The sequence below is a fragment of the Ictidomys tridecemlineatus genome, chromosome 5, assembly GCF_052094955.1.
Source record: "Ictidomys tridecemlineatus isolate mIctTri1 chromosome 5, mIctTri1.hap1, whole genome shotgun sequence".
NCBI lineage: Eukaryota > Metazoa > Chordata > Mammalia > Rodentia > Sciuridae > Ictidomys > Ictidomys tridecemlineatus.
The window spans coordinates 32,357,842-32,383,504 of record NC_135481.1 but is presented as its reverse complement, the minus strand read 5'-3'; the positions used below and the strand labels follow the sequence as shown (position 1 = coordinate 32,383,504).

At 35.9% G+C, this 25,663-nt stretch overlaps 1 protein-coding gene across 4 annotated transcripts in view; it reads right to left on the bottom strand.

Annotated features, from left to right (window-relative positions):
* Positions 1-16,935: 16,935 nt before the first annotated feature.
* Positions 16,936-25,663, bottom strand: part of Cep152 (centrosomal protein 152) — an 80,789-nt gene continuing 72,061 nt past the window's right edge. For all 4 annotated transcript variants that reach the window (XM_040274991.2, XM_013357650.4, XM_040274992.2 and 1 more), the window contains 5 exons: positions 23,991-24,087; positions 23,150-23,253; positions 21,366-21,522; positions 21,031-21,134; positions 16,936-18,511 (listed from right to left, as the gene is read on the bottom strand). In XM_040274991.2, coding sequence (XP_040130925.2) covers positions 17,472-18,511; positions 21,031-21,134; positions 21,366-21,522; positions 23,150-23,253; positions 23,991-24,087 — 1,502 coding nt within the window. In that variant the 3' untranslated portion in view covers positions 16,936-17,471. The remainder of the gene's footprint in view (positions 18,512-21,030; positions 21,135-21,365; positions 21,523-23,149; positions 23,254-23,990; positions 24,088-25,663) is intronic.

The following is a 25,663-nucleotide window of genomic DNA, read 5'->3' as shown; positions in this document are numbered from 1 at the left end:
AACTACAAACGCCAAACAAAACAGCTCCAGGGAAAAACCCTCAGAGCCCAACTGCCACCACCGGCTTCCACAAGCCTCTCTCTCCCACACCAGCCTCTCCACCTCCCACAATCCTCCTGCTCCTGAGGCCGATTGGCTGGGTTGCGTGGGCAGAGCCAAAGAAGTCACCCAATGAGCAGCTCCGTGGAGGAGCCAATCAGCTAGATGTTGCTGGGGCCGCTGTGAGCCAATCATCAGCTGGCAGTCTGAAGGGCAGGGAAACAGCCCAATGAACATCACCGCAGAGGAGCCAATCAGCTAGATGTTGCTGGGGCCACTGTGAGCCAATCATCAGCCGGCAACTGGAAGTTTGCTGGCAGCTGGATCATCAGCCGGCAGCTGGAAGTTTGCTGGGGCCCCTTTGGCTGTGGCTCTCAACATCTCCCCCTCTCTGTTTAAACAACAAGCATGTGGCTTATGGACCGTGCCTGCCTTAGGTTGTCCAATACATATGGTCCTTACCCGTCTTCGGATGAGCTGACCTCAGGGCGTCAGCCTCCTGTCTTAGGTTGGTACCATTGTAATTGGATCTTACCCGTCATTGACTACCAGTCCAGTATACAGCCACACCTGTGGAGAGGTCTCAGCGGGGGGGGGGGGGGGGTGAGGTTCTTTGCCTCACCTCTGTTGACCCCCAAATTTTAGCTGAATGATCATGACAAGCAGAAGGGAGGAAGATATACCAAGTCAATTGACGGCTCCTTTTGGGAAAATTGTACCACCGATGATATCATCAGCAAAAATACCCCAACACTACCACAAGTCGCTGCACCAACAGATAGTTCACAATGCATACAAGTGACACATAGTTCTGTAAGCAGTTCAGTGCAAGTTCTGTAAGCAGTTCAGTGATGGCTATTGCAGAAACTGTAGATTAGTTTTATCTTTGTCTTCACTGGCACAGGGATGAAGATAGGAATTCTGGCAATAATGACTAAAGAAAAAATTAGGTAACATTCCAGAAGACACTAAAAGAAAACAATTTTCTTAACAATTTATATTATCTTCATCGGCACTGGGATGAAGATAGAAATTCTGGCAATAATGGCTAAAGAAAAAATTAGGTAACATTCCAGAAGACACTAAAAGAAAACAATTTTCTTAACAATTTATATTATCTTCATCTGAAGATAGAAATTCTGGCAATAATGGCTAAAGAAAAAATTAGGTAACATTTCAGAAGGCACTAAAAGAAAACAATTTTCTTAACAATTTATATTATAGTGAAGAGAATTATTAAATATAATGAAAACGAAAGGTGAGAGTAAACAAACAGATCTGTTAACCTCCTTTTTTGTTTACATATTAAAACAATTCTTAACAGTTATTTACCCAATTTAAATTAAACCATTTAAATCACGTGAATAAAAATAAAAAAAAAATATTTGGATCCATCTTTTCATGAGCGTTCATCATACATGATATATGGAAATACGTACATTGGACATACATACATTCATACATATAACACAAAACACAAGTGTGCACACATAATATAATACATACAACACATAACATAATAGTAAAGGCCTTATAACTTTTTACAGGTAAAATCTCTATTGCAATGTTTAAAAACTCTATAGTCAAAAAAAAAATAGAACTGATCAGCAAAACATTAACCTAGGTCTGTATGAGCTCAAAAAAATAAAATAGAACTTCATGATATGGGAAAGGGCAATAATAAAATAGATATTGAAAAAAGCATCCTGGTTCTGTCACAGATGTAAGGATAGCCAAATTGGAGTTTTGGATATCAGCTATTATGGATTTGAGCTAAATCATCTTCTTTTTGGTCTGTAGAAATCGCTTTAGTTAATCTCTCTGGAATCCAAATCGGCTGCTGTTCTCCCTGTGGAAACACAAAAACAGACCCCCGACTCCAGACAATCACTGGGTCAGGATTTTAGTTAATCTCTCCGGAATCCAAATCAGCTGCTGTTCTCCCTGTGGAAACACACAAACAGGCCCCTGACTCCAGACAATCACTGGGTCAGAACCTTGGTTAATCTCTCTGAAATCCAAATCGGCTGCTGTTCTGGGTCAGAACCTTGGTTAATCTCTCTGGAATCCAAATCGGCTGCTGTTCTTCCTGTGGAAACACACAAACAGACCCCCGATTCCAGACAATTACTGGGTCAGGACCTTTCCATTGTCCTGTTAGAATATCTTTCCAAAGTACCTTGGGCTTATGTACATTTTTTGGACACATATGCCTTTCTGCAGCACTAAGTCCTGATGAATCCAAATTTAAAAAGTTTAGAGTAAAAAGGGTTATTTTAAGTTTATCTTTGGGGAATATATACCCCTTCCCAATTCCATCTTTTTGCTTTAATAAGTACATTTTAATAGTTTGATGAGCTCTTTCAACTATGCCTTGTCCCTGTGGATTGTATGGGATTCCTGTTATATGAGTAATGCCAAATGATGAGCAAAATTGTTTAAAAGAAGTAGACGTATAACCAGGGGCATTATCTGTTTTTAACTGTTTTGGAATGCCCACAGTGGCAAAATTTTGTAAGCAATGAGCTATAACATCTTTAGTTTTTTCGCCGGCATGAAGGGAGCCCATCAAAAATCCAGAAGAAGTATCAACTGTAACATGCAAATATTTTAATTTTCCAAATTCTGGCAAGTGTGTGACGTCCATCTGCCAAATATGGTTAGGCATCAATCCTCTAGGATTGACTCCAAGATTAACTTGTGGTAAAAAGGTCACACAATTTTGACATTGTTTTATTATTTGTCTAGCTTGTTCCTTAGTTATTTTAAAACGCTTTTGTAAAGTATTAGCATTGACATGGAATCTTTCATGAAAATTTATAGCTTCTTCTAGTACAGAGAAAATATGTATGTCACGTGTAGTTTTATCTGCTAAATCATTGCCTAAACTAAGGGCTCCAGGCAATCCTGTATGTGCCCTGATATGTCCTATAAAGAATGGATCTTTTCTGTCCCAGATTAAACTTTGTATAGTGGAAAACAAAGAGAAAACAGTAGAAGAAGGGGAAATTCTACCAGCATCTTCAAGGGATACTATAGCATTAACTATATACTGGCTATCAGAAAATAAATTAAATACAGAATCTTTAAACATCACAAAAGTTTGTAATACTGCATTAAGCTCTACCTTTTGAGCTGATTGTTTGGGTACTAAAAATGTAAAAGTTTGATCAGGTGTAACTATTGCTGCTGTACCATTATTTGACCCATCAGTGAATATATTTGGAGCATTCATGATAGGTGTTTTTCTTGTCATTTTTGGAAAAATTACAGGATGCAATGACCAAAAAGACAATAAAGGATTAGATGGTAAGTGGTTATCAAATGAAACATTAGATTTGCACATTATTATTGCCCAAGTATTTAACTCATTAGCTAATTCATCAATTTGATTCATAGTATATGGAGTAATAATTTTATGGGGAGAAATTCCAAACACTGCCTTTGCTGTTTTTATTCCTTTGAGTATTAATTGTCCTACAGCCTCAGGATATCTAGTAAGAATAGTGTTAGGAGAATAAGATAAATGTATCCATAATAATGGACCTTCTTGCCAAAATACTCCTGTAGGAATATTTTTTGTTGGTAGTACAATAAATAATAAAGGCAAACTTATATCAATTCTATCCAAATGCATATTTTCCATATATGTTTCAATGATTTTTAATGCCTTTCTTGCTTCAGGCGTTAACATTCGGGGTGAATTTGGATCTGATGGACCTTTTAGGATATCAAATAAAGGTCCCAATTCTCCTGTTGGAATACCTAGATAAGGCCTTATCCAATTTATGTCTCCTAATAACTTTTGAAAGTCATTAAGTGATTTGAGTTGATCTACTCGTATTTGAATTTTTGGTGGACGGACCATGGTTGAGGATAATAGAACTCCTAAATAATTAATTGGAAAATTTAATTGTACTTTATCTATTGCTATCTCTAGATTATAATTTTTTAATAAGTTTGTAAGTGTGGCATAACATTCTAGCAATGTGTTTTTAGCTTTATGTGCTAATAATACATCATCCATATAATGAAATATTTGTAGTTCAGGATTTTGATTTCTAAGTGGCTGGATTACTTTGTTAACATAAATTTGACACATAGTTGGGCTGTTAGCCATCCCTTGAGGGAGTACTTTCCATTCATATCTCTGATCAGGACCTTCATGATTTAGTGCAGGGATAGTAAATGCAAAACGTGGACTATCCTCAGGATGAATTGGAATTGAAAAAAAACAATCTTTAATATCTATAACTAAAACATACCAAGTTTTTGGCAAAGCAGACAATTGAGGAATCCCCGATTGAGCAGGTCCCATAATGACCATTTCATTGTTAATGGCTCTTAAATCTTGCAGTAATCTCCATTTACCAGATTTCTTTTTGATGACAAAAATGGGAGTATTATGGGGAGATACAGAAGGTTGTATATGTCCTTCCGCTAATTGTTGTTTGACCAGATCATGGGCTACTTGTGTCTTTTCTTTAGTCAAGGGCCACTGAGGAACCCATACTGGTCTTTCTGATTTCCATGTAATTTTTATTGTCTCAGTGGCCCTTTGTGAAAATCCAACCCATGTCTGTCTGTTCCTTGATCTATTTGTATTGGTGCTGCTATACATTGTTCTTGTCTTTCTAATCTTTTTCCTTTCCTAAAACCTTGTCTAGCCATAATAGTGGGTGCATTTTGATTGATATTATTTGTTAATGTCAAACCTAATTGATCTAAGACATCTCGTCCCCATAAATTTACGGGAAGATGATCCAATACATATGGCTGTATAGTTCCTTCACATCCTTCAGGATCCTTCCAATCTAATAGCATTGCACTTCTATCGGGATTAGTCGCCACTCCTAGGCCTCGAAGCGATTGAGTGGCTTGTTGTAATGGCCAATGTTTTGGCCATTCTTGACGAGAGATGATGCTAAGATCTGCACCTGTATCCAGTAGCCCATTAAATTCATGTCCTTGAATATTTAGTTTTAGCATGGGTCAAGAATCTAAATTTAAAGAAAGCATAGCCCAATCTACACCTGTGGAGCCTAATCCCTTGGAACCTCTTTCTACAACATGACTGGAAAATTTATCATGTAGGCTTGGTATTATTAGTAACTGTGCTATTCTATCTCCTGGTGAAATTACTGATATACCCTTTGGAGAACTGGCTATAATTTTTATTTCACCTTCATAATTGGAATCAATTACCCCAGGACTTATCAAAAGTCCTTTTAGAGTAGAAGAGCTGCGTCCCAATAATAAGCCTACTGTTCCTTTGGGAAGAGGTCCTTTTACCCCTGTGGGAATGATTTGAACTCCCATCTCTGGAGTTAGTACTGATTTGGTGGAGGCGCAGATGTCCAACCCTGCGCTCCCTCTGGTTTGTCTGATGAGGGATCTGATGTGCTGGGCACTACCTTGATGGGGTTGCTGGGTTCCTCCAGTGCTCCGTATATTTGTGGTTTGGGGCCCCGGAGCATTGGGGCCCCCTGTCCATTTTTTGGCAACGGAGCCCGATGCCTTTGTCCACGATATTGTGGATAAACACCTTGTCCTTGTTCGTTTTTTGATAATGGAGTACCCTCTATGGTGGTTTGAGGACGGTATTCATTAGCCCAATATAATGGAGTACCCTCTATGGTGGTTTGAGAACGGCATTCATTAGCCCAATGTCTCCCTCTACGGCATCGTGGGCAAATACCCGGTATTCTACTTGTTTGATACCTAGTTTTGTTAAACCCTCCTCCTATGGGGCAATTCCTTTTAAAATGTCCTGTTTGTTGACAATTGTAGCATGTTCTTGGCCTGGCATCTAAAGCCTGTTTTACTGCAGCTGCCACAATTTGCCCTTGTTCATTAATGTCTCTGGCATCTAAAACCTGTTTTACTGCAGCTGCCACAATTTGCCCTTGTTCATTAATGTCTCTGGCATCTAAAGCCTGTTTTACTGCAGCTGCCACAATTTGCCCTTGTTCATTAATGTCTCTGGCATCTAAAGCTTGTTTTACTGCAGCTGCCACAATTTGCCCTTGTTCATTAATGTCTCTACATAATTTAATATATGTGTTTAAATCTTCCTCTTTCCATGGTCTAATGATATCTCTACACCAACGATTCGCTTGGTCATAAGCCAGTTGTTTTATAAATGGCATTGCTTGTTCTGTATTCCCAAAAACTCTGGTAGCTGTTTGAATAAGCCTATCTACAAATTCAGCGTAAGGTTCATTAGCTCCTTGTATTATCTTGGATAATTGACCTTGTAAACCTCCATGTTCTTGTAAAGTCTTCCATGCCCTGACTGCATCTATAGCAATTTGTGAATATACACCAGGATCATATGCATTTTGTTGCTGCCGATCCTCATAAGGTCCCTTTCCTAACAACATATCTAGATTTCTCTGAGGATAACCAGCTGCTGCATTTCGACTAGCCATCTCCTTGCAAAATTCCTCATTGGCAACCTTCCATAACAGGTATTGTCCTCCATTTAGCACAGCTTTACACATACTAGCCCAATCTGCTGGCGTCATGCTTAAGTTGGTAATGGATTCGACCAAGCTTACAGTGAAGGGTGCTTGAGGACCATAGGTTGTTACAGCCTCTTTTAGCTCCTTCACTGATTTGAAATTTAAACCCTGGTAAGTTTGCTGCCCTCCTACCTCAAATACAGGGCATACTTGAGATCCTGTCTCAGGATCCCAACTATCAACTGCGGGGGTTGGGAGTCTCTTAGCATATGGAGGTGGTGCTGTTGATTGGACACTTATGCCCTCTGGTGATAGAGTGCTATTAGTAGCAGTCTCCTGTAGAGGTGGCGCTGTTGGTTGAACACTTACGCCCTCTGGTGATAGAATGCTGTTAGTAGCAGTCTCCTGTAGAGGCGGTGCTGTTGGTTGGACACTTACGCTCTCTAATAAAAGGGTCTTATTAGCAGTCACCTGTTTTAACTTTTCCCCTGATAGATTTTTCTGCTCTAAACTTCCTTCCTCTGTCTCACTATCTCGAAAGACCTTCTCTTTTACTTGAATCTTTTCCTCTTTCTGACTAGCTCGAGCTTTTACTTGAATCTTTTCCTCTGTCTGACTAACTTGAGAGACTTCCTCTTCTACTTGAATCAATATGTCTTCTTCTTCCTCTACCTCTGTCTGAACTGAAGGCTTTGGACTAAGCAAACTAGATACCAACGTCCACAATGACAATGTGCCAACTGGCAGAGTCCCTGGGTTGTTCTTTTCTATTCTTTTTAAATCTTCACCATGATGGTTCCATTGTGATATATCTAACAACTCCTCCTTAAAAAGCCATGGGCTATATTCTTGTATTACATCAACGTATGCCCTGACTGCTCTTGATTTTACTGGGAAGCTTCCTTCCTCTAACAATTTACTTAACACTCTTTCGGTTTGTTTTTTACTAATTGCTGATCCCGTATTTCTACTATAATACAACCCAACAAGATGACGCCAAACAAAACCGAGACAGAATCCAATAAAAAGGGAACCACACAAAATCATTATAACAGCCTTTCTATCCTCCTGACATATGCATCCGTCCTTTCTCCCTATCTGTTCCTCAAACGCAAATAGTTTTTCCTCAGATGTGAGTGGTTTTTCTTCCCTCTCACTCATCTCCAGGGACAGGCAAGTTAAAACAAAAACGAAGCAAAACAAAAGAGGAAACTTAGAATGGCTACCCATCCTCTCGCCCTGCCCTCAGGGGCGAGCAGTTTACTTACCCTCAGTTGCTCCCCGTACGGGCCACCAAATGCCGAAGTCTGGCTTGGCACAAATCAGGAGCCACTTGTCAAAAAGAAACTAACTTTATTTTTAGAACTACAAACGCCAAACAAAACAGCTCCAGGGAAAAACCCTCAGAGCCCAACTGCCACCACCGGCTTCCACAAGCCTCTCTCTCCCACACCAGCCTCTCCACCTCCCACAATCCTCCTGCTCCTGAGGCCGATTGGCTGGGTTGCGTGGGCAGAGCCAAAGAAGTCACCCAATGAGCAGCTCCGTGGAGGAGCCAATCAGCTAGATGTTGCTGGGGCCGCTGTGAGCCAATCATCAGCTGGCAGTCTGAAGGGCAGGGAAACAGCCCAATGAACATCACCGCAGAGGAGCCAATCAGCTAGATGTTGCTGGGGCCACTGTGAGCCAATCATCAGCCGGCAACTGGAAGTTTGCTGGCAGCTGGATCATCAGCCGGCAGCTGGAAGTTTGCTGGGGCCCCTTTGGCTGTGGCTCTCAACACACATGTGTAATATATATATAAAATATGTATAATTTTGTTTCCCTTGATTCTCTTTTCTTCTGTTAACAGCCAATCTCTATTGTTCACTTTTACTCTTCCTTTTTTACTTCTATATTCTTTCCTCCTACTTCATAATCATCACATCCTACATCACTTCTGTTCTATCCCTGTCCACCATTTGAAATCGTAAACCCCTCTGCAAACTTACTGTTTTTATTGTAGGCAGTAACTGATCATATCAATTCTGTTTATTATGACAACATTGTAGATATCATAGCAGCAACTATTTGGTTAAATGCTCTTTGCAGTGGTGGTTGTTATTATTTGTCTCCCCTTAAATGGTGAGGTACTATAAACTTTCAGGGACACATCAAGACTACTGGGTAAAAACTCTCCTGCCTCAGTTCCAGATTGTTACATGGATCAACACACAAACAACATGAAAAAGCAAGGGAATAAATTGTCCCAAACAAACCAAGATACTTTAATAATGGAATCTAACGACACCATAGTGGAAGAAATGAGAGAGAAGGAATTTAGAATGTACATAGTTAAAGTAATCTGTAAGATAAAGGATGATATAAGGAGTAGAATTATGGAGAAAATACAGAAAGTGAAATATCACTTCAAAAAGAGATAAATTCTGAAAAAAAATCAAGTAGAAATCCCCAAAATGAAGGAATCAATATGACAAATTAAAAATTCAATGGAAAACATGATCAGCAGACTAGACCACTTGGAAGACAGTTTCAGGCAACGAAGACAAAATATATAATCTTGAAAATAAAGTTGACCATGGAGAAATTATGTTAAGCGACCATGAAGAGGATGACTTCCAAGAAATATAGGCTAACCTGAAAGGACCAAATTTAAGATTTATTCGGGTTGATGAAGGCTTGGAGAAACAAACTAAAAGAATGCACAATCTTTTCAATTAAATAATATCTGAAAATTTCCCAAACCTAAATAAAAGGAAAATCAGATATAGGAAGCTTATAGGACCTCAAATATACAAAATTACAACAGACACACCAAGACACATTATTATGAAACTGCCTAACATACAGAACAACAATACAATTTTAAAGGTTACCAGAGAAAAACGACAGGTCACATTTAGAGAGAAACCAATATGGATCTCAACTGATTTTTTAACCCAGACCCTCAAAGGTAGGAGGTTTTGGAATAATATATACCAAGCTCTGAAAGAAAATGGATGCCAGTCAAGAATACTATAACCAGCAAAATCAGGCTTCAGAATTGATGATGAAATAAAAACCTTCCATGATAAACAAAAGTCAAAAGAATTCACAACCAGGAAGCCTGAACTAGAAAACATACTCAATAAAATACTTCATAAAGAAGAAATGAAAAATAAAAGGGAGAACCAGCAAAGGGAAGAACTATACTAGAGGAGTCAATCAAAGGAGCATTAATTCAAATTAAAATCCAGAAATAAATCAAAATGACAGGGAATAAAAATAATCTCTCAATAATAACATTGTATGTAAATTGCCTAAACTCATCAATCAAAAGATAGACTGACAGATTGACATAAAAAATAAGACCCAACAATATGTCTTTAAGAGACTCATTTCATAGACAAAGACATCCATAGACTGAAGGTAAATGAATGAGAAAAAACATAATTTACATGGATTTTATAAGTAAGCAGTTATTTCTGTCCTCATATCAGAGAAAATGGAGTTCAAGCTAAAGTTAATTAGAAAGAATAAAAGAAGGCCTTTTCATACTACTTAAGGGAACTGTACATCAACAAGACATATAACAATTTTAAAAATGCTCCAAACAATCGAGCATCTACACATATCAAACAAACCCTTCTCAAGTTCAAGAATCAAATAGACCACAACACAATAATACTGGATGACTTTAACACATCTCTCTTAGTACTTGATAGATCCTCCAAACAAAAACTAAATTCAGCCATTCGACCAGCACGCTAGCTTCATACTAGAGGTTCGAAACATAGAAATTAACTAGTGAGTTCAAATTAAAGACACATAACTCTCAATTTACCTTTTTCATGCCCAGCTCAGAAAAGGCTTCTCCCAGCTCTTGCCTCTAGCCACCTGATGCAGTAGCGAGTTTTACACAAGAGGCCAGCAAGAGAGAGAGAAGCACGCCAGGGAGTGAGCTTTTATTGGGGAACAAAAAATTCAGGGGAAAATTCCATCCAATGAAGGTTGAGGGGGGGCAGCATTCCAAGGTCAGGGTCAGTGATTGGTTTTCAGGTAAGTGGTCAGTCACACCCCCACACGGACAAGCCCTTGCACCTGGGGAAGAGTGGGGAATGCTCTGACTCAGCTTGTCTAAGCACCTCACACCCAGCCAGGGAGGTAGCTCAAATCACATGCAAGAACGGCTTCCCACACTAAATAAATAAGCTGTAGAACTAAAAAATACAAGTAATAATTTAGACTTAACATGTATAGAATAGTTAATCTCTCAAAGACTTAATACACTTTCTTCTCAGCAGAACATGGATCCTTCTGTAAAACAGACCATATCTTAGGCCACAAACTAATTCTTAGCAACAGATACAGAAAGAAAAAATAAGAAGAAATAAAGAAACAGAGACAATGCCTTGCATTCTATCAGATCATAAGGAAAGCAATTACAAATCAACAATAAAAAAAAAATAAAAGCCAGTTTAATACCTGGAGACTAAACAATATACTACTGAATGACCAGTGGATAGCAGAAGAAATCAGGGATTAAATAAAAAAAGTTATAGGTAAATGAGAATAGTTATACAACATATCAAAATTGCTGAGATACTATGAAGGCAGTTCTACAAGGAAAGCTCATTGCATTGAGCACATTCATTAAAAGGATGGAAAGCTACCAAATAAATAACTTAACATTACATCTCAAAGCCCTAGAAAAAGAAGAACCAACCAACACCATAAGAAATAATCAAGATCAGAGCTGAACTCAATGAAATTGGAACAAACAAAAGTCCCCAAAATTGATGAAATAAAAAATTGGTTCTTTGAAAAATAACAGAGAGAAAATTCAAATTACTAAAATCTGTGATGAAAAAGAAATCACAACATACAATAATCAGAAACTATTTTGAAAATTTATACTCTAACAAAATAGAAAACATTGAAGACATGGACAAATTTCTAGAGACATATGACCCACCCAAACTGAATCAGGAGGACATACAAAATTTAAACAATCAATTTCAAGCAATGAAATTGAAGATACCATCAAAAGCCTACCAACCAAGAAAAGCCTAGAACCTGACAGATTCTCATGTGAGTTCTACCTGATCTTCAAAGAAGAACATCAATCCTCAAATTATTCCATGAAATTAAAAAAAAAACCCTTCCAAACTCATTCTATGAAGCTTGTATTTCCCTAATACCAAAACCAGACAAAGACACACCAAGGGAGGAACACTTCAGAACAATATCCCTTATGTACACAGATACAAAAATTCTTAATAAAATACTGGCAAATCACATACAAGAACACATTAAAAAGATAATGCACCATAATCAAGTGGAGTTCCCAGGGATGTAAAGTTGGTTCAACATATGGAAATCAATAAATGTAATTTATCACATCAACAGACTTAAAAACAAGAATAACATGTTTATTGCAATAGATGCAGAAACAGCATTTGACAAAATATATCATCCATTCATGTTCAAAACACCAGAAAAACTAGGGATAGTAGGAACATACCTCAACATTGTAAAACCTATATATGTTAAACCCAAGGCCAACATCATTCTAAATGGAGAAAAATTTATAGCATTCCTTCTAAAAACTAGAACAAGACAAGGATGCCCCTTTCCCTACTTCTATTCAACCTAGTCCTTAAAACTCTAGCCAGAGCAATTAGACAGAAAAAAAAGAAATTAAAGGGATAAGAATAGGAAAAGAACTCAAACTATCCCTATTTGCCACAACATGATTCTTCATTTAGAAGACCAAAAAAAAAAAAAAAAAATCTATACCAGGAAACTTCTAGAACTCATGAATTCAGCAAAGTAGCAGGATATAAAAGTATTGCATTCCTATACATCAATAATGAATCAACTGAAAGAGAAATTATGAAAACTATCCGATTCACAACAGCCTCAAAAAATATTTCAGAATCAATCTAACAAAAGAGGTTAAAGAACTCTATAATGAAAACTATAGAACATTAAAGAAATTGAAAAGAACTTAGAAAATGGAAAGATCTCCCATGTTCTTTGATAGGCAGGATTAATATTGTCAAAATGAACATACTCCCAAAAGTGCTATACAGATTTAAGACAATTAAAATTAAAATTCCAAGGATGTTCTCCATAAAAATAGAAAAAGCAGTCATGAAATTCATTTGGAAAAATAAGAGGTCAAGAATAGCTAAAGCAATCCTTAGTTATAAAAGTGAAGCAGGAGGCATCACAATACCAGATCTTAAATTATACTACAGAGCCATAGTAAGAAAAACAACATGGTACTAGCACTAAAACAGACATGAAGACCAATGGTACAGAACAGAAGATACAGAGGCAAACCCACATAAATACAGTTATCGAATACTAGAGAAAGACTCCATAAATATACATTGGAGAAAAGATAGCTTCTTCAACAAATGGTGCTGGGAAAACTGGATATCCATATGCAGCAAACTGAAATCAAACCCTCCATCTCTCATGCTGTACAAAACTCAACTTAAAGTGGATCAAGAACCTAGGCATTAGACCAGAGGCTTGTAAGTACTAGAAGAAAAAGTAGGCCAAAAAATTTCCATCATGGGCTGGGGATGTGGCTCAAGCAGTAGTGTGCTCACCTGGCATGTGTGGGGCCTGGGTTTGATCCTCAGCACCATATACAAACAAAGATGTTGTGTCTGCCAAAAACTAAAATTCTCTCTCTCTAAAAAAAAAGTTAAAAACAAATTTCCATCATATCGGCTTAGGAACTGAATTCCTAAGATTCCAAGGTTCAATAAATGGTATGGTATTGAACTAAAAAGCTTCTTAAACAATCAAGAATGTGAAGAGAGAGCCTACAGGATTGGAGAAAATCTTTCCCACTTGCACCTCAGATTGAGCATTAATCTCCAAGATATATAAAGAACTCAAAAAACATATCCCAAAATAACAAACCAACCAGTAAATGGGCAAAGGAACTGAACAGACATTTATTTCACAGAATAAGAAATATGATTGGTCAAGAGATATATGAAAAAATGTTTAACATCTCTAGCAATTAGAAAAATGCAAATTAAAACTACACTGAGATTCCATCTCACTCCAGTTAGAATGGCAATTATCAAGAATATAAGAAACAATAAATGTTTGCGAGGGTGTGGGGGAAAACTTATACATTCCTGGTGGGACTGCAAATTGGTGCAACCATTTTGGAAAGCAGTGTACAGATTTGTAAGAAAACTTGGAATGAAACCACCATTTGACCCAATTTTCCCACTCCTTGGCATAAACCCAAAGGACTTTAAATCAGTATATTATAGTGACATAGCCACATCAATGCTTATAGCAGCTCAATTCACAACAGCTAAGCCATGGAACCAACTTAGGCACCTTTAAACAGATGAATGGATAAAGAAAATGTGGTATGTATACAAAATGGAATATTACTCAACTATAAAAATAAAATATGAAATTATGGCATTTGCCAATAAATGGACAGAACTAGAGATTATCATGCTAAGTGAAATAGGCCAGTCCCAAAAAACCAAAGGCCAAATGTTTCCTCTGATATGTGAATGCTAACATAAAGGACAGCGGAGGCAGGGGGTGGGGGGAGGGGACCAGAAGTACTTTGGATTACACAAAGGGGAATGAAGAATGAAGGGATGGGAGGGGAGATGGGAATGGGAAAGACAATAGAATGAGTCTGACATTACTTTCCTATCTGTATATGTGAATACATGACTAGTGTAATTCTACATCATGTAAAACCACAAGAATGGGAAGTTATACTCCATGTATTTATAATATATCAAAATACATTTTACTATCATGCATAACTAAAAAGAACAAATAAAAAAAATAATCTACAAACCCCAGAAACTCAACAAAGCCTAAGCAGGATAACTACAAATAAATGCAGACCTACACTCACTGTTCAAACTCTTGAAAGCCAGAGAGAAAAATTCTAAAAGCAGTAGGAGAAAAACAATTTGTTACATATAGGAAACAATGATCAATAGCCAACCTTTTGTTATAAACAGCAGTGGCCATAAAGCAGTGAAACTACGTGTTCAGAGTGCCAAACAACAATTGCAAATCCGTTAAACACTGTCCTTCATAAATGCATTAGAAACACATTCAAAATAAAGATTAGGAGAATCTTTACTGGTGTACTTCTTGTACATGGAATATTGAAGTAGTACTGTAATGAGAGAAAATATCAGCCTTGGTAACTTAAATCCACAGGAAAAATGAAGAGCAGCAGAGGTGGTCATTGTGTGGGTAAATATAAAGAATTATAGGAGCTAGGGATGTGGCTCAAGCGGTAGTGCACTCGCCTGGCATGCGCAGGGTTCTATCCTTAGTACCACAGAAAAATAAAGATGTTGTGTCCACCGAAAACTTAAAATATATATTAAAAAATTTTCTCTCTCTCTCTCTCTAAAAAAAAAAAAAAGAAATAACTATTATTTCTTCTTAAATTTTTTTGAAGACTTGTTTTAAAGAATAATTATAACATCATACAGTTTAACATATAAAAGACAATATATAAATGCAATATATATATATATATATGTAAAATTTCTATAGGTTTCACATATATATCATATATATATATGATAACAGCACAAAGGAGGGAGAAGAAAATAAAACTAAACTGGGACAAAGTTGCTGTATTTTATCACACATTAGTCAACATTAATCTGAAGTAGGCTGTGAAAAGTTAAGATGCCTACCAGAATATCTATATAGCTACTACCTAAAAAAACAACTCAAAAATAGTAAACACTGGGGCTGAGGTTATGGCTCAGCGGTAGAGTGCTCGCCTCACATGTGCAAGGCCCTGGGTTCCATCCTTAGCACCACATAAAAAATAAATTAAAAATAGTTATTGTGTACAACTACAAAAAAATAAATATTTTTTAAAAATAGCAAACACTTAAGAGTAATTAAAATGGTAATCTCATAAATATTTATTTAACACAATAGGCAATAAAGGAAAAATTAATAACAAAAGAAACACAAAAAGCCAACTGCAAAATGGCAGACACAAAGACAACTGTAATTATACTAAGTTTTAATGGATTAAAAACTCCAATGGAAAAAAACAAAGCTTGACTGGATAAAAAAAGTAAGACCCCATAATATGCTATCTGCCAGACTCTAAATTGAAAAATGTAAATAGAATAAAAAAGACAGAAAATGATGCACATGCAAAGAGTGATCATAAGAAAAATGGAATAGCTACAGTTATTACAGACAAAATGGACTAAGATAAAAAATTTTATTAGAGACAAAAAAGATAATTTATAATGAGAAAGAGCTAAAACATCAGAAAGATATAACAAATATCAAGGCATGTACACCTAAAAACAAACCTCCAAAACACACGAAACAAAGTCCAACAGAAATTAAAGGAAAAACAGGTAATTGAACAATTCTAGCCAGAGACTGTAACACCCCACTCTTAATAATCAATTGAATAAACAGGCAGAAAATCACAGCTATAGCAGACTCGAACAACACTGTCAATCAAATTGATCTGTCATCTTTGGACATTCTATTCAACAAAAACAGAATACACATTCTTTTCAGGTGCCTGTGAAACATATTCCAGGATTGACCATGTGCTAGACCACAAAATAACAAAAATTTAAAAGGGCAGAAATCATTCAAAGCATATTCTCCAATAACAAAGAGATATAAAATAAACACCAGAAAGAAATTTGGAAAACCCCCAATTCTTGGAAATAAAATGGCATATTTCCAAACAACTTATAGGTCAAAAAAGAAAGCACAAGGCAAATTAGAAAATATTTTGAACTAAATGAAAACAAATATAACATACCAAAATCCATTAAGTATTGTTAACAGTGCTGATGGAAATTGAGGGATTTAAATACTTACATCAGTAACCTAAACTTCTACTTTATAAATGAATAAGAATGATTTAAACTTAAAGCAAGCAGATGAAAAGAAATAAAAATCAGAGGGAAAAATCAATGAAATCAAAGTCCTTATATGGGGGGGCGGGGAGGCTTGAAAATACAGATAACACAGAATACCAAAATCAGGAGTGAAAAGAAGGGACATCATTACTGACTTTACTGAAATTAAAAGGACTATAAGAGAATGCATCTAACTCTTTCATATCCCTCTGTACAAATCTGTAAAATGTCTAGAAAACTGATATTTAGGTGGACATCCATTTCTGCATGTGTTCTCCATTCAGAATTACAACCTCCAACCCCAGCACTCGTAAGTCAGACAATTCTGCACTAATGTAAAATTTCTATAGGTTTCACATTTTTTTCTAGACAACAAAGCTTATTATTTCAAATTTTCAAAAAGTAATATTTCAGATAAAAGAGACAAAGTCTCTGGATGTGATATAAAATAATATAAATTATCAACTGAAAAAAATCAGACTAATATTTTAAATAATGAAACCAGGACACAGATCTGTATTTTAAAGCAAAACCTCTTTTATCTAAATGAAAGCAAGAATCAAATTTTTGAGTAGATATTTCTAGGAAAAGTATGTCTAGATTAAGTCTATATCCTCACAACATGGACAATTTCAAAAATTACATTTGGCTGGTCATATATACAAATAATCCAAGTTTATATTTCTTCCTGAGTGAACTTGAAGCATGATGTTAATGTTAATATGAACTACAAAATAATTCATGACAATTCTACAGATTATATGCAATTTTATTTAAATAATTTAACACTGCAGAGTGAGCCAATTTATAAGTATAAAAATAGATAGTTTAGCAACCAAATATAAGCACCACACAGAAGCAGATTATAAACACACCATTGGCCTTTAGAAGATTAAGGCAACATAAATATCTCAAGTAATTTTATGAGAATACTTTACTCATATAATAGATGTTATTAAAACATCTCAATATAGCTAGAGCCCACAATTTTTTTCAGTACAAAGTCTTCTCTTGTTGATATATTAATGATTCTTCTTAAATAGCACAACAATTAGTCTAGATTAACAAATGGACTATCAAAGCCACTATCTTGTTGGCCTGATAGTGGAATAATTGATTTTCTTGCAGGCTGCCGACATACTGAAGATGGAACTGTACTGCTCAGCTTTTTGGAATCTGACTTGAATTTATCAGCCTTATGATGCACTGGGTGTCCGGGAGTCACACTGGTCTTCCCCTGATGGGGATACAGGGTTTCTTTTGACAGGCCTGGAACATGATCACTCTGACATTTCATCGGTTGGCAAATCATATTATCTTTCTCTGTATCTGAAAAACAATTGGTTGCTGAAAACTGTCTGAACTTAGCAGAGTCACCTAGCATATCCACAGTTCTTTGTGTCCTATCATGTAAAAATGACACTTCACGACTGTTACAGGGTAAAGTTGCACTGTTGGAAAGGCAGCCTAATGAGTCACTGAGGTCTCCTCCGTCCTTTACTGGAGTTTCCTGAACACCCAAACCGTGACTGCTCTCAGATGTAGCATTTTCACTTTCTGTGAATGAATTGCATATATATGCTTTTAAACCAGGCCTCTCCTTAGGACCTCGAAAGATTGTATGTGTGGATCCTGATTCAGAAAGCCCAGGGGAACAACTAGGTGAGGGTTTATTTCCAAGGGTTTCCAGAAAAGGGTATACACCTGAATGCAGAAGTGACTGAGAGCCAGTGTCACTGGGCAGGTCTTTCTTCTTGTGCAAATCAAAGCCTTCTTCGACTTCATATGGAACAAATTCAGTAGAAACATTCTTTGGCAAAATGTCTAGGTGTCTGCAACTTCTATCCCCAAACTGAAAGTCTGAATGTGACCCCTTGAAACCCATATGCTGTATGTCTCCATGCTCTGAATCCTCTAACCGCCTCTGTAAATTACAAGCAGCCCTCCTCTTAGGAACTTGTTCACACATATTTCTGGGGATGCTTTTTACACAGTTTGATTTGGCTTCAAAATGTTGTATATTCTGATTCATATCATTTCTTTTTGATTTTTCAACTCCAATCAGCATCTCTGAAGTCACGGGTAGTGTTACTATGTGCAAGAGAACACAAAATTAGAGGAACATAAATTAGGAGAAAATTAACATTTAAAGATAAGAATAAATTATGTATTTATGTATTCTCAAAGAATGCCAATGTATTTTAATCACTCTCAAAAAAAATCAATGCTAGACACATAAAAATATTCCTTTACATATGTCTAATTTTGTTGCTGAAGTCTAATGTATTATTATTGCTATCCACCTGATCAATCATTTTCTGAAAGAGATGTTATAGCTCTCCAAAAGCCAACTGCAATATTCACAATTTTGCTGATTCTGAGGGTCAGTATGGAGTTTCTAATAAAGAAAATCTGTTGGAAGAACCCCACCCACCTAGCACCTATACCCACCTCCTACACACAACCTAACTTAAATACAGTTTCTGATTTAATTGGCTAGGATACTAAATCAGATCAAAGGCAAAACAGCCACACAGTATAGAATTAGAAGCATCATGTCTCAGAAATGGTATATCTTGTTCTAGAGTCCATGAAAAAGGGACGTTCTACCAGGGATATTACCTGTACATTGCCCCCGCTCTAGAAAATGTCTTTCTTTATCGTATGCCCCTGACTATTCCTAAAGTTCTCATCACCATTCCAAAATTTACACATATAATCTTTGTGCTCCTACATGAGGGATGTCTCATGTATTCCTGAACAATCTCTAAGTTTTCCAGAAGTTCAAATACTCCATTTCCCCACAGATAATGCTACACATGTCCCAGTATGATTGGGAATTTACCATTTTTTTTTCCAGGTATTTCTATCAGCTCTTGCTTTTTACACTCTAAAACTATTTATATACAAAAAGAAACAATTTATAGTTTCTTGGGAGACCATTCCATTATTATTATGAACTATATATCATCTATGTCCCTTTAAATGCTCTCATTTACCTAATATTATAGTTACTTTTATAATTCATCAATATTAGTACCACATTTGCTAAGTATATCACTCTCTACCCTGGTATTTGAATTCTAGATGTTCTTCTTGTTAAAATAGCAAATGTCCATAATTTAGAAAATTGCATTTGAAAGTTATGACCTTTTAATAAATGAGTCTAACCTATTCATATTTAGTGTGATTGTTGATATTTCAACTTTATCTTCTACATTTTTGTTGTTGTTGTTGTTGTTAACCATTCTCTATTTTGATTTTGTTAGAAATTTTTCTTCTAAGGTTTTCTTTTTTCTACTAGTTAGAAAGTTATATATTCTCTTTCTTATTGGTTACCCTTAAGTTTTAGCACATATTCCTAAACCTATATTTTTCTTGTAATTATAAAGCTATCAATACCCATATCTTCTCCTTGAACATAATGAAAGTTTTAGCATATTTTAGTTTCCTCTACCATGTTCTCTTACATCGCTCCAAGAATACTATAATTTCTAACATTCTTAGGTTCTGTTATTTATTCTATTAATTCCATTGCTTTCTTATAAGTTCTAATGGTTTTGTTTTGATGTTAGTTTGGTGTCTTTTTTCACAGTGATAGCTTTCTGTAAATGCATGGTGATTCTTGGTTATAGGTAATTTTTTAGATGTCCTGAATACTGTTATCTGTTTATGCTGCCTGCCTTAAATGAACTGGAGAGGGGAAGGGAGAATGAGCAGCAGGACAGAAAGATCTAATAGTTCTGGGCTCCTAATTCTTCCTTCACATGTGGCCAGCCACCTGGAACACTTCCCTGCTCCCAGACTTTTTTTTCCTGTTGCTATTGCCCAGCCCAATCAAGAGTGGGAAGGGAATGAAGAAATAGAGTGATTTCACCTGGTTGCCACTGCTCTAGAACACCCAACAAATTACCCCACAGACATCCCGTATACTTTCATATGGGGCACAATTTTGATATTACTCCGACTCAAGGCTGTCATCTTCTGGAAGTTTTGAATTACAGTTTTCCATTTTCAATTGTATACAGTCTTCTTCCTTTCAGGCTTTTTTTTTTTTTTTTTTTTTTTTTTTTTTTTAATACCGGGGATTGAACCGAGGAGTGCCTAACCACTAAGCCACATCCCCAGCACTTTTAAATATTTTATTTAGAGATGGGGTCTCACTGAGTTGTTTGGGCCCTTGCTGAGTTGCTAGGCTGGCTTTGAACTCATGATCCTCCCGAGCTGCTGTGTTTATAGGCATGTGCCACTGTGTCTGGCTTCTTTCGGGATTTCTTATAGCTTCTGATTTACCCATTAACATCTTTTGGAACCCAGATGTGATTTCATATTTTTCTTATTCTTTATTTGTTGTTTAAAACTTTTCCTATCATTTTTAGGGATGAAAGCAACGATGGAAAGCTACAAAAACAGCGAGCTGTTAGGCACACTTAGTCTATCTACTTGAACCAGAAATTCTACGCTCTTTCTTGGTAAGTTTCTAGTTTAAGTAATTTCCCTACAACTTTATAAACTCTATTCCTTACAATTTGCTCTTTTCCATACTGAGAATATTCAAAATCCAAAAAGAAGAGAGAGAAAAACCACTCAAGTGACTTCTTTAGACATACCTGCCTGTGCAGTTTTGCACTGGGATCTATTAGAAGTAGGAGTTTCTAGCAATTTTGCCATTGTAGCAAGTTTGCTAGCAGCATTCATAATCTTTTTCTCAGCCCTGTGGGGAATTCCAAAATACAAAATTAAAATAGTTGTGAACTTCCTGAGCCCCAGGATTTGTTTTTCTATTAACTCTGCCAACATTTAGGGTAGCACAGCCATAAGCCTCTCTTAATCCCTGACAGCTGATCATATTAAAAAAGCTAATTTTGTGGTTAAGGAAAATGTTTAGAAAATAACAATATGCTGTCCTGGTGCTCTTAGGACACACTGTTTGTACTGAACTTACCCTTCTTCTTTACCATTATCCTGCAAAATCTGTTGGAGGCAAATTAAGTAATATTTGCGCATCTTCCGGGCAGTTTCCTGACGTTCTCGCAACACCTCTGCTTTTACCATTTCTGCTGCTCTTTCCTTACTTTCCTGAATGTAACGAAGCATGTCACCTATAGGGGAGAGAACACCCACAGGAGGTATAAGAACTTTTTCAGAAACACGGGAGGCAGACGTCAGACTATTCTTCTGGGAGATAAGGTGACTGGAGCTATGGTTTAAACATTATGCCAGACCTGCCCTGAATCCAGCCAAAGACCACTCAGTGACCCCCAAGGAAGCCACAGGGGCAGCTGGATTGGTCAACTGAGCCCCATCTAAAATCCTGACCCTCTAGTATGTCATAAAGTAGTTGCTGTTAAGCTAAATAAATTTATACTTTCTGTAATCATTAAAATGAGGTGTTTCAGATCACCATTTTGGTAGACTCGAGAGAATCGGTTGGTTCTTCTGGAATGAGGATAGCTATATATGCTAAGGAAATACAGAGTATTTTATCATATTCTAAATACTTGGGCAAAAAAATAAAATAGGAAGTAGAGAAATTAAGCATTTAAAAGAAAAAGAAATAGAAAAGGTGAACAGAAAGGAAGAGAAAAACTGAAAAACAAAAGAAAAGGACACAGTGTGAGCTATGAAGATTCATATTCTTCTCTTGGGCTAAGAAAATCTATGTTTCATTTACTTTCAGCAGCATTTATTGAGCATCTAACTAAATACATTACAATCTATGAAAGATTTATACAAAATGCTACTGTAGAGAGTGATGAGACAGTTATCTTCTGAAGTTTGCATAAAATCATTAATCCACATCTTTAACATTTTACAAAAATAAATTCAGAACTACATCTTACATCTAGAATTTCACCATCTTTATTATATTAGGGATACCAATTTATATAAGAATTGCCCTATTAATGTCCGTTAGCATCTGAAATTAATCCTACGTAATAATGCCACATCTACTTTTCATTATTTGAAATAGGAAAAATTAAAATGAAGTACATGCAAAACCTCCAATCATCCTTTCTAAAATTAAGATAATTTCTATGTGTGTATTATGTCATAGTTACATTTTAGAAAGGATGATTGGAGGTTTTATGTTGGCATGTACTTCATTTAATTTTAGGAGGCAAATATACATTTTCCTATAAAAACACTGGCTATTATATTGAAACATACATCCATCCTCTGCAATTTTGTAATTAAAAAGCAGGAAGTATTTTATACTGTGAAAACATACCAGGGGAATGCTCTTCAGAGTTGCTGTCACTACCTGGTTCTGAGAAATTCTTGAGATCCAAGTTTACAAGTGTTAGATATGATAATGAGAAAAAACAGAACAGCTGCTAACTGGATTCATTTCCATAGTCCCTAAAAGTTTATGGTAGGAAGCAATAATTGCTAATATGTAATAATTACTAAATTTCATGTGGTAAGGTATTATATTTTTAGTTTAGTACTAATGTCTAGATAGCAACAATTTTAAAGAATTCAGGATAATCGACAATATAAAAATAACTCTACTTTCATGTCATTTCCAAAAGATATTTGGGCAAAATGATCCATTACTACCTAATTTTGAAATGGTATCAATGATCTTTTCTAAGATTGAAGAAAAAGCTAGTTTGAAAAATACCCTCAAAGTACTAATGCGCATAAATTCTGAGTTTACGTTTCATAGCAATAAAAAATGTTCAAACCATCCTAAAAATCTTGGGAATCTCTTTAGGGACTTACGCTTAATCTTTTTTACAGCTTTAATATACTGCCCCCGAAGTTCTTCCAAGGCCTGCCTATTGCTTGGCAGACATGCATTTTCAATGGCCCCTTCTGACAGTGACCTAAAGACAATCCAAGATGGCAAAAGCAGAGATTATAATGAAAAAATTGACTTTTAATATATACACATATGTATTAATATGTTCTAAATAAAAATAAACTGAGAATTTCATACACTTGAAACATGGTGGTACAATGCCTAGAATCTCAGTAGCGCCAGAGGTTGAAGCAGGAGGATTGTGAGTTCAACGCCAGACTCAGTAACTTAGTGAGGCCCTAAGCAACTTAGTGAGACCCTGTCTTTAAATAAAATTAAAAAAAAAAAAAAATAGGGCTGGGGATGTTGGGGATGTGGTTAAGTGTCCCTGAGTTCAATCCTCAATACCCAAAAAAAAAAAAAAAAAAAATTCCACTAAAGCAAGAGTAAAATGGAGACAACTTATGTCATGGTTGCTTAAATAAATAATGGTAAATCCACATGATGAAAATATATGAAAGCTATTAAAAAGCACATTGTAGGAACATATCTAATAACTTGGGGGAATGTTTTTCTCATAAGACTAAGTTAACAAAGGGTTACAATCACTCCAATTTTTAAGAAGCACATTGTGCATGGGGTGTGTGTAAAAGAAGCTGAAATAATATAAAACAGGGTTAGCAGAGGGTATCTTCTGGGGTTAGGGTTTGGGAAATTTTCCCCCTTTTTTTATACTTCTTGACAGGAATAGAACAATATCAGAGATATTTCTAGAAATTAGACTTAGAAATAAAACGGTCTTTTAAAATAGTAAAAGTCTACCTTGGTGGTGTTCTACAAAGTGTTTGCAGTTCTTCCAATTTATTCTTCATGTCATTGTTTTCTTCTATCAATTCTTCAACAACTTTATTATTCTCTTCTATAAAAAAAAGTTTATATTAGGTTAGGTCTTTTCCAGTCTTCCTTTCCACACGTTCCCAACACAAAAGTCTCTATTTTGCATCATTTCCAATTGCTCTCCTGGGTCTTTCATTCCCTTATAAGCCTAGTCTGAACAATTCCTTGTTACATTTTCTCTTTACTTAATGTTTGTAACCCATCTTCATCTTGCTTTGAGCTACACACTGTCCTGGGGTGTATAAAACACATGCATAAGTTTTGTTTTCCAGCCAGACTGAAGATCTGTAGATACCTATTAGGTTTACTAATTACATGTTTTCTTAAATCTAGTATATGGTCCATGCTCCTATAGATGATCATTGAAAAAGCACCTCAATACAAAATATAGAGAAAATTAATCTTAAGTAGCTGTCATTTTCAGAAATAATGTAAGATTTTTATTCTTTGACTTTTAAAAAGAATATGAGAAAACTGGAATCCATATAGTATAAAAGAAAAAAATAAGCATGAATTTTAGAGTCAGAGAGACAAACTTTTGACACTACCCCAGTTTATTACCTACTAGATGAATCTAGACATATTAATCTGTCTGAATCCAAGTTTTTTTCACATGTAAAATGAAGACAGTTTTACATGCCTTACAGATTATGACAGAAATAAAAAAAAACCCAATGCCTTAAACAAGGCCTGGCAATACCAAGGTTCAGTAAAATGTGAACATGGTACTTCACATTTCCTGCTATGCCAGCCCCTCAACACACCTCATGAACTAGGGAATGCAATTATCCTATAACCCCTGGTGGTTGATATAACATATATATTTTAAACCACTTTTTAACAAATGCTACCAAGAAAATGAAAAAAAGAATTAAGAAACAAAAAAGAAGGAGGCACAATAGCAAAGATATTATCACCTAATAGATATATGTTGAGGAAAAAAATTCAAATAAAACTATTAAATGACTTAAAATTCTGGCCCTGATCTTTTTATCAGTCCACTGTTTTAAAGAAAGTAGCAACTTTCTTGGATCATTTCTAAGTCTAGGAATTGTGGAAGATAGGATAGCAGCTTTAAAAATCGCTATGCAAAACAACTATGACCATAATCTACAATGTTAAATATTACTTGTAAATAATAATCATATTCAGTGGTCATTCTATTATGTAAAAATATTTTGATTTTCATTAAATTTTGTAATAGCTATATTTTATCTATATCTTACAGTTGAGCTGGACAAATATATCTCATTTACTCTACTGGTCTCTATTAAGGAGTAAAGTTAATCAAAAGGAAAGTGTAGCTGTTAAAGCTTTTTATCTCAAAATTTGTAAGACCCTTTCCGGCCTTATAGTACTTACTAGCTATCCCTAACAGACTTGGTTAGCAGTAGGTGGTGGCAGGTGGCTTCATTAGTCAGCAATATTTACCCAAGTATGTGCTATACTGCTGGAAATACTATGCCAAGTGCTGGTAGATAGCGTACAACATGTCCACAAGGATGAATAAGACAAGACACATATCCCTTACCCTCAGGGAAGAGTCTGACTAGGTAACTGAATGATTATAGATAGTAACTTGGCATAGTACTTCCAGG